The sequence below is a fragment of the Salvelinus sp. IW2-2015 genome, unplaced genomic scaffold, assembly GCF_002910315.2.
Source record: "Salvelinus sp. IW2-2015 unplaced genomic scaffold, ASM291031v2 Un_scaffold2340, whole genome shotgun sequence".
In the NCBI taxonomy this organism is placed as follows: Eukaryota; Metazoa; Chordata; class Actinopteri; order Salmoniformes; family Salmonidae; genus Salvelinus; species Salvelinus sp. IW2-2015.
This window is the reverse complement of record NW_019943665.1, coordinates 157,595-166,832: the sequence shown is the minus strand read 5'-3', so window position 1 is coordinate 166,832 and position 9,238 is coordinate 157,595. Positions and strand designations below refer to the sequence as shown.

The window sequence follows — 9,238 nt, the reverse complement described above, 5'->3', positions numbered from 1 at the left end:
AGTGAAATGCTGAATACAAACAGGTTGAGTAGACCTTACATGAAATGCTGAATACAACGGTGTAGTAGACCTTACAGTGAAATGCTGAATACAACAGGTGTAGTAGACCTGACAGTGAAATGCTGAATACAACGGTGTAGTAGACCTACAGTGAAATGCTGAATACAACAGGTGTAGTAGACCTCACAGTGAAATGCTGAATACAACAGGTGTAGTAGACCTCACAGTGAAATGCTGAATACAACAGGTGTAGTAGACCTCACAGTGAAATGCTGAATACAACAGGTGTAGTAGACCTCACAGTGAAATGCTGAATACAACAGTGTAGTAGACCTCACAGTGAAATGCTGAATAAAACAGTGTAGTGACTACAGTGAAATGCTGAATTACAACAGGTGTAGTAGCTCACAGTGAGATGCTGAATACAACAGGTGTGTAGACCTCACAGTGAAATGCTGAATACAACAGGTGTAGTAGACCTTACAGTGAAATGCTGAATACAACAGGTGTAGTAGACCTCTACAGTGATGCTGAATACAACAGGTGTAGTAGACCTCACAGTAAATGCTGAATACAAAGGTGTAGTTTACTTACAGTGAAATGCTGAATACAACAGGTGTAGTAGACCATTACAGTGAAATGCTGAATACAACAGTTGTAGTAGACCTTACAGTGAAATGCTGAATACAACAGGTGTAGTAGACCTCACAGTGAAATGACTGAATACAACAGGTGTAGTAGACTACAGTGAAATTAAACAGGTGTAGTAGACCTTACAGTGAAATGCTGAATACAACAGGTGTAGTAGACCTTACAGTGAAATGCTGAATACAACAGGTGTATAGACTTACAGTGAAATCTGAATACAACAGGTGTTAGTAGACCTTACAGTGAATGCTGAATACAACAGTGTGTAGACCTACAGTGAAATGTGATAAAAGGTGTAGTAGACTGACAGTGAAATGCTGAATACAACCAGGTTGTAGTTAGACGACTCGACAGTGGAAATGCTGAATACAACAGGTGTAGTAACCTTACAGTGAATGCTGAACCAGGTGTAGTAGACCTACAGTGAATGCTAATACAACAGGTGTTAGTAGACCTCACAGTGAAATGCTGATACAACAGGTGTAGTAGACCTACAGTGAAATGCTGAATACAACAGGTGTAGTAGACTACAGTGAAATGCTGAATACAACAGGTGTAGTAGACCTCACAGTGAAATGCTGAATACAACAGGTGTAGTAGACCTCACAGTGAGATGCTGAATACAACAGGTGTAGTAGACCTTACAGTGAAATGCTGAATACAACAGGTGTAGTAGACCTGCACAGTGAATGCTGAATACAAACAGGTGTAGTAGACCTCACCAGTCGGATATGCTGAATACAACAGGTGTAGTAGACCTAACAGTGAAATTCTGAATAAACAGGTGTAGTAGACCTTACAGGAAATGCGAATACACAGGTGTTAGACCTACAGTGAAATGCTGAATACAACAGGTGTGTAGACTTACAGTGAATGCTGAATACACAGGTGTGTAGAACTTACAGTGAAATGCTGAATACAACAGGTGTAGATTAGAACTTACAGTGAAATGTGAATACAACAGGTGTAGACCTCACAGTGAAATGCTGAATACAACAGGTGTAGTAGACCTGACAGTGAAATATGTGAATACAACAGGTGTAGTAGACTACAGTGAAATGCTGAGATAAACAGGTGTAGTAGACCTTAACAGTGAAATGCTGATACAAACAGGTGTAGTAGACCTACAGTGAATGCTGAATACAACAGGTGTAGTAGAACTTACAGTGAAATGCTGAATACAAGGTTAGTAGAGACCTTACAGTGAAATGCTGAATACAAACAGGTGTGGGTAGACTTACAGTGAAATGCTGAATACAACAGGTGTAGTAGACTACAGTGAAATGCTGAGATACAACAGGTGTAGTAGGACCTTACAGTGAAATTGCTGAATACAACAGGTGTAGTAGACCTGACAGTGAAATGCTGAATACAACAGGTGTAAGTAGACCTTACAGTTGAAATGCTGAATAAACAGGTGTAGTAGACCTGACAGTGAATGCTGAATACAACAGGTGTAGTAGACCTAACAGTGAAATTGCTGAATACAACAGGGTGTAGTAGACCTACAGTGAAATGCTGAATACAACAGGTGTAGTAGACCTGACAGTGAAATGCCTGAATACAAACCAGGTGTAGTAGACCTACACAGGAAATGCTGAATACAACAGGTGTAGTAGACCTCACATGAAATGCTGAATACAACAGTGTAGACCTTACAGTGAAATGCTGAATACAACAGGTGTAGTAACCTCTACAGTGAAATGCTGAATACAACAGGTGTAGTAGACCTCACAGTGAAATGCTGAATACACAGGGTAGTGAACTGACAGTGAAATGAATACAACCGTGTAGTAGACCTACAGTGAAATGCTGAATACAACAGGTGTAGTAGACCTTACAGTGAAATGCTGAATACAACAGGGTAGTAACCTGACATGTGAAATGCTGAATTACAACAGGTGTAGTAGACTTACAGTGAAATGCTGAATTACAACAGGTGTAGTAGACTTACAGTGAATTGCTGAATACAACAGGTGTAGTAGACCTAGGAAATGCTGAATACACATGTGAGTTCAGACCTACAGTGAAATGCTGAAACAAACAGGTTGTAGTAGACCTCAAGTGAAATGCTGAATACAACAGGTTGTAGTAGACTTACAGTGAAATGCTGATACAACAGGTGTAGTAGACCTTACAGTGAAATGCTGAATACAACAGTTAGTAGACCTCACAGTGAAATGCTGAATACAACAGTGTAGTAGACCCACAGTGAAATTTGATACAACGGTGTAGATAGACCTACAGTGAAATGCTGAATACAACAGGTGTTAGTAGACCTACAGTGAATGCTGAATACACAGGTGTAGTAGACCTCAGTGATATGCTGAATACAACAGGTGTAGTAGACCTTACAGTGAAAGCTGAATACAACAGGTGTAGTAGACCTTACGTGAAATGCTGAATACAACAGGTGTAGTAGACCTTACAGTGAAATGCTGAATACAACAGGTGTAGTGACCTTCAGTGAAATGCTGAATACAACAGGTTAGTGACTTACAGTGAAATGCTGAATACAACAGGTGTAGTAGACCTTACAGTGAAATGCTGATACAACAGGTGTAGTAGACCTAACAGTGAAATGCTGAAATACAACAGGTGTAGTAGACCTACAGTGAAATTTGAATACAACCGGTGTAGTAGACCTACAGTGAAATGCTGAATACAACAGTGTAGTAGACCTTACAGTGAAATGCTGAATACAACAGGTGTAGTAGACCTGACAGTGAAATGCTGAATACAACAGGTGTAGTAGACCTTACAGTGAAATGCTGAATACAACAGGTGTAGTAGACCTTACAGTGAAATGCTGAATACAACAGGTGTAGTAGACTGACAGTGAAATGCTGAATACAACCGGTGTAGTAGACCTAACAGTGAAATGCTGAATACAACAGGTGTAGTAGACCTCACAGTGGAAATGCTGAATACAACAGGTGTAGTAGACTCCAGTGAAATGCTGAATACAACAGGTGCTCAGTAGGACCTACACAGTGAAATGCTGAATACAACAGGTGTAGTAGACCTTCACAGTGAAATGCTGAATACAACAGGTGTAGTAGACCTCACAGTGAAATGCTGAATACAACAGGTTTATGTAGACCTCACAGTGAAATGCTGAATACAACAGGTGTAGTAGACCTCACAGTGAGATGCTGAATACAACAGGTGTAGTAGACCTTACAGTGAAATGCTGAATACAACAGGTGTAGTAGACCTCACGTGAATGCTGAATACAACAGGTGTAGTAGACCTACAGTGAATGCTGAATACAACAGGTGTAGTAGACCTTACAGTGAAATGCTGAATACAACAGGTGTAGTAGACCTTACAGTGAAATGCTGAATACAACAGGTGTAGTAGACTACAGTGAAATGCTGAATACAACAGGGTGCCTCACCTTACAGTGAAATGCTGAATACAACAGGTGTAGTAGACCTTACCAGTGAAATGCTGAATACAACAGGTGTAGTAGACCTCACAGTGAAATGCTGAATACAACAGGTGTTCTTTACCTTACAGTGAAATGCTGATACAGCCCTTACCAACAATGCTGTTTAAGAAAGTATTAAGTAAAAAAAAAAAGATAATAAAAGTAACAAATAATTATATTAGCAGTAAAAAACAATAGCGAGGCTATATACAGGGGGTACCGGTACAGAGTCAAATGTGGGGACACCAGTGTCGAGGTAATTGAGGAATATGTACAGTAGGTTGAGTTTTAAAGTGACTATGCATAGATAATAAACAGTAGCAGCAGCGTACAGGGTCCATGACGCTCCATGCGCTAGACAGACTACTACACTGGCTGTATCTGTACGTTTTGGATACAACTATGTCTACATACAGCCAACTATGTCAACCCTGATTCCTCCTCYTCTCCCCAGGTGTTGCTAGGTGACGCGCGTGCGGGGGTGCTGCAGCAGTACGAGACCATGCGTGAGGCCCTGCAGCAGGAGGAGGCCACGGCCCTGCTGTGTGTGACTCGGGTAAATAAGGAAGAGAACCGGCTCAACTCTAGCCTAAAATAAAACAACAATGAAAGTCAACTGAGGTGGGCTGTAACCTGCAATGCAATGTATTCTAGTAGGATAATGGTGCCTTACAGCTGAAAACGAGAGAAACAAAGCCTTAATTACGACTGCATTATAAAAGTAGGGGGGGGAATCAGGTGTGTCGGTGCAGGGCTGGAACAAAAACATGGGCTGTACTTTAAGTAGTGACACTGTTGTCGCTCTGACTGGCTCAACAATAGTAGGCTTTGATTGAAGCTTGGTGTTAAATTCAAATCTCCCTTTACCTTCACATCACAGCCAATATGACACCAATGTCCGTGACAACTGTAAATCGACCTGATTGGAGGTACACAACACACGCCTCTCGTCATGAGGTGGACGTTACCGTCCGGATGTTACCTACAACCACATACTGGATTTTTAACAAGGTCGTTAGCATTAGGCAAAAAAGACAATGTCTTGCCCTGACCTAGCTCAATATCTAGGTGTCCATAAAGTGACCATCGACTTGCCACCTTTCGGACTGAATACGTTTGTAGGGGCAACAGTTTGATTAAATGTATAATTTATCGCTCTCACGTGCTCATTTCTGTCCATTATTAAGAACCAAAGATGTGCTAGCTATTTGTAGCATTTCAGACAATGCTAACGTGTTGTTTTTTTGTGTGCCAAAGCTCAGTTCTAACACTGGGTCTCAACTCGGTTGCTCGGCAACAACACAGCTAATACTAAATGACAAAAAGTATGTGGACACCTGCTCGTCGGACATCTCATTCCACAATCATGGGTATTAATATGGAGTTGGTACCCCCCTTTGTTGCTATAGCAGCCTCCACTCGTCTGTGAAGGCTTTCTATTAGATGTTGGAACATTGCTGCGGGGACTGATGTTGGGCGATTTAGGCCTGGCTCGCAGTCGGCGCTCCAATTAATCCCAAAGGTGTTCGATGGGGTTGAGGTCAGGGCTCTGTGCAGGCCAGTCAAGTTCTTCCACGCCGAACTCGACAAACCATTTCTATATGGACCTCGCTTTGTGCGCGGGGGKYATTGTCATGATGAAACAGGAAACGGCCTTCCCCAAACTTCAAATGGCTAGCTAAACATTACATGTAAACAGAGCCTCAGTTGTACACTGACTGCAGATACATGCTAGGTAGCATCAAGAAAAAAAACTCCCCATGTAATTCTTAACATCCGCGTAACACATTCCAGGTCGCGCTTCTCCTGTCTTCTGACATTTTTTTAATCCCAGATGTGTCGCTGATTTAAACAAATGAAGACAATCCGAACGAAACAACTCTCGCCTGCTCTGTTGGCAACATAGTAATGCTCCAAACAAAACTCATGGACCCATATGCAAACGATGCCCATTCACAGTGGCACGGCTCTAAGGTGGCGGGGGCGGATCTACACGGACTCGTAAGGAGGACGGGGGGGCCCGGTGAGAGGATTCACGGCTCAAGGGGGGAGATGAAGCGCGCAATTCACAGGCATCGTAAAGGGAAATAGTAAAAAACATTAGGGGGGGACGATTCACGGCGCTCTAATAAGCAGGGAGTGGAGGAGGATTCACAGGCTCTAAGGAGAGGACCATGATGCAGGGAGAATCAGACAAAACTCTAAGGCAAGGGGGGAGGGATTCACGGCTCTAAGCGGTGGGGCGCCGCAAGTATTCATCGGCTCTAAGAGGTGGGGGGAGGATTCACGGCTCTAAGGTGCATTAGGTGAAGCAGGGACGGTAGTTGCGACGTGTCTCTAAGGGTTCGTGCGGTACACTTTGATTTGAGGCTTCCACCTGTGGCAATTCAATTTGATGCTGACAATGAGTTTGGAATAGGCACACACCGTCGTATATATAAGGCCCACAGTGACAGCTGCATGTCAGAGCCAAAAACCAAAACCATGAGGCGAAGGCGCAACGATGTTTCCTTATAGAGCCCGCAAGAACAGGACCTGCTGCGGCTTGGCCACAGGTTGGCGGAAGCGCTTACCAAAACATTCGCAAATACGAAGGCGCCGGAACAACACAGGCCATCGCAGTGGCGTTAAAATGGAAGGAAGTGGGAACCACCCAAGAACGTGGTCCCGTAGACGGAGCAGGCGCGAAACTCGAGCCAATCAGAGGAAGCTGCCCTGACCAGAGTACCAAGAACCATGGCGTCACGACAGAGCTCCCTGACGAGGGGGGAGGAAAGGATTCACGGCTCTAAGGGGGGGGAAGGATTCACGGCCTCTAAGGGGGGGGAAGGATCACGGACTCTAAGGGGGGGGAAGGATTCAACAGCTCTAAGGGTTGGGGGGGGAAAGGATTCACGGCTTCTAAGGTGGGGGGGGAAGGATTCACGGCTCTAAGGGTGGGGGGGAAAGGATTCACGGCTCTAAGGGTGGGGGGGGAAGGATTCACGGCTCTAAGGGTGGGGGGTGAAGGATTCACGGCTCTAAAGGGGGGAGGATTCAGCGGCTCTAAGGGTGGGGGGGGGGAGGATTTCACGGCTCTAAGGGTGGGGGGGAGGATTCACGGCCTAGGGTGGGGGAGGATTCACGGCTCTAAGGGTGGGGGGAAGGATTCACGGCTCTAAGGGTGGGGGAGAGGATTCACGGCTCTAGGGGAGGGGGAGAATCACGGCTCTGGGATGGGGAGGGCTCTAAGGGGGGGGAGGATTCAACGGCTCTAAGGGTGGGGGGAGAAGGATTCACGGCTCTAAGGGTGGGGGAGGAGGATTCACGGCCTCTAAGGGAGGGGGGGGAGGATTCACGCCTCTAAGGGTGGGGGGGAGGAAAGGATCACGCTCTTAAGGGTGGGTTGTGGGGTAAGGATTTCATCGGCCTAAAATGGGGCGGGCCGCTGTATCCTGGTCCCTTCACGTGGGGTAAGGTAATCACCGCTCTAGGGGCCGGGGGTGGAAAGACATCGGCTCTAAGGCTCGCGGTGGGAAGTGATCCTTACACGCCTTAAGCGAGATGAGGTCGTGAGATTCACTCGCCTCCTAAAAGGAATGGGGGGGACCAATTACACGCTCTAAGGGTGGGGGAGGGGGATTCACCAGGCTCTATCCTGGCGTGGGGCGAGGCAGGTTCATCACAGGCTTCATAAGGACGGGTTGCTCCAGGGGGAGTGGAGGCTCGCCACATTCACGGCGTCGGTAAGGGTGGGGGGGGGCGCGCAATCTTCAGACGGCTAACTAACGTGAAGTGGAGGGGGTATTCACGGCTCTAAGGGTGGGGGCCGGGGATTCACGGCTCTGAGCGTACGCGTATCCAAGGTACTGTGGGCGCGGAGTAGGATCCTCAACGGCTCTTAAAGGGTAAGGGACCGAGGAGACAGGATGCACGGCTCTAAGGGCTGAGGGGAAGGAGTTCACGGCTCCTCCCACCGCGAGGAGGATTCACGGCAGTCTAAGGTGGGGAAGGGTGGGAGGAATCTCACGGCTCTGGCCTCTGTTCATGGGGGATATCTTGTATAATGCACATTTTGTAACTGAATCTACTTTCGTATAAAAAAACCATGACAATTTAAAATACATTTTAAGTGAGAAGTAAGCATTGGTCTGAAGAAAAGAAAGGAAATTCACATGAGCACTAAGATGCCTACTCCACCAATGCTCTAGTAAGGTTTTTTCCAGCACAGCTTTGACCTACTACAGTAGCTGTGCTGGTCTATTGTACTTCTAACAATGTGTATGCAGGTTGCTTAGGATTCAAAACCTTCTCAAACTGCATTGTGGTGCTCATGGGAATTTCCTTTTATTTTTCGGACTCCGACCAATGCCTACTTCTTACTTAAAACGTAGTTTAAAAAAAATAAAAAAATTACAGTAGTGAGTGTTTTTATTATGTGTGTGTGTGTGTGTGTGTGTACCCAGGAGGAGAGCAGGGCGGTGGGGGGACTGGAGGAACAGCTGGCACAGCTGCAGGAAACCCTCTCCTCCCTCCAACGGGGTCTTCGTACTCTGGAAGGGCTGGCTGACACCCGGGGCGCCGCACGCGTACAGGAACAGTCCTTCATCATGGTACATCCTCTTACTTCCTGTAGGAACATAGGGCACACACTATACTACTATAAGGGGTACTACTATAAGGAAAGTGTTTGTGTGCATACCGCACTTAAATACATGTAACAGTGGCTCGTCTCTTGTTGTCGTGCCGATGGTCACCTGGAACCCATGTTTTCCTATCTTTTGTTTTGTTCTTGACAGGAGTACAGTAAGATAACCAAAAGGTAAGCAACTATTATAAATGACGATAGGCTAATTCTCATATAGTCTCTAAGAAAGAAACAAAGTTTAGAAAAGTGAAATTTAAGAAAGAACTAAAGCTTCTGAATAGCTAGAAAAGTCAAGTCCTACCAAGTCAGTGGAACGGAGTCAGTATGTTAAGTAGAAAACCGTGTCTAAGCTCTCTTATATAAGTATAGAATCATTTTATAAATTATTCAGACCACTATTCCCCAACATCCTCCTACAGATGTATTGCCTTGGTGAAAATGTGTATGCCACGTTTTTCTGTAGGTTAGCCTGAATTCACTGTCGTAGCATTGTGACGTGTACGGATGCTGTAGTTAGCATTGTGACGTGT

At 45.4% G+C, this 9,238-nt stretch overlaps 1 protein-coding gene across 1 annotated transcript in view; it reads left to right on the top strand.

Annotated features, from left to right (window-relative positions):
* Positions 1-9,238, top strand: part of si:dkey-29p10.4 (tripartite motif-containing protein 14) — a 30,108-nt gene that overhangs the window by 7,140 nt on the left and 13,730 nt on the right. The window contains exons 6-8 of the mRNA XM_024140958.2: positions 4,536-4,637; positions 8,527-8,673; positions 8,860-8,882. Coding sequence (XP_023996726.2) covers positions 4,536-4,637; positions 8,527-8,673; positions 8,860-8,882 — 272 coding nt within the window. The remainder of the gene's footprint in view (positions 1-4,535; positions 4,638-8,526; positions 8,674-8,859; positions 8,883-9,238) is intronic.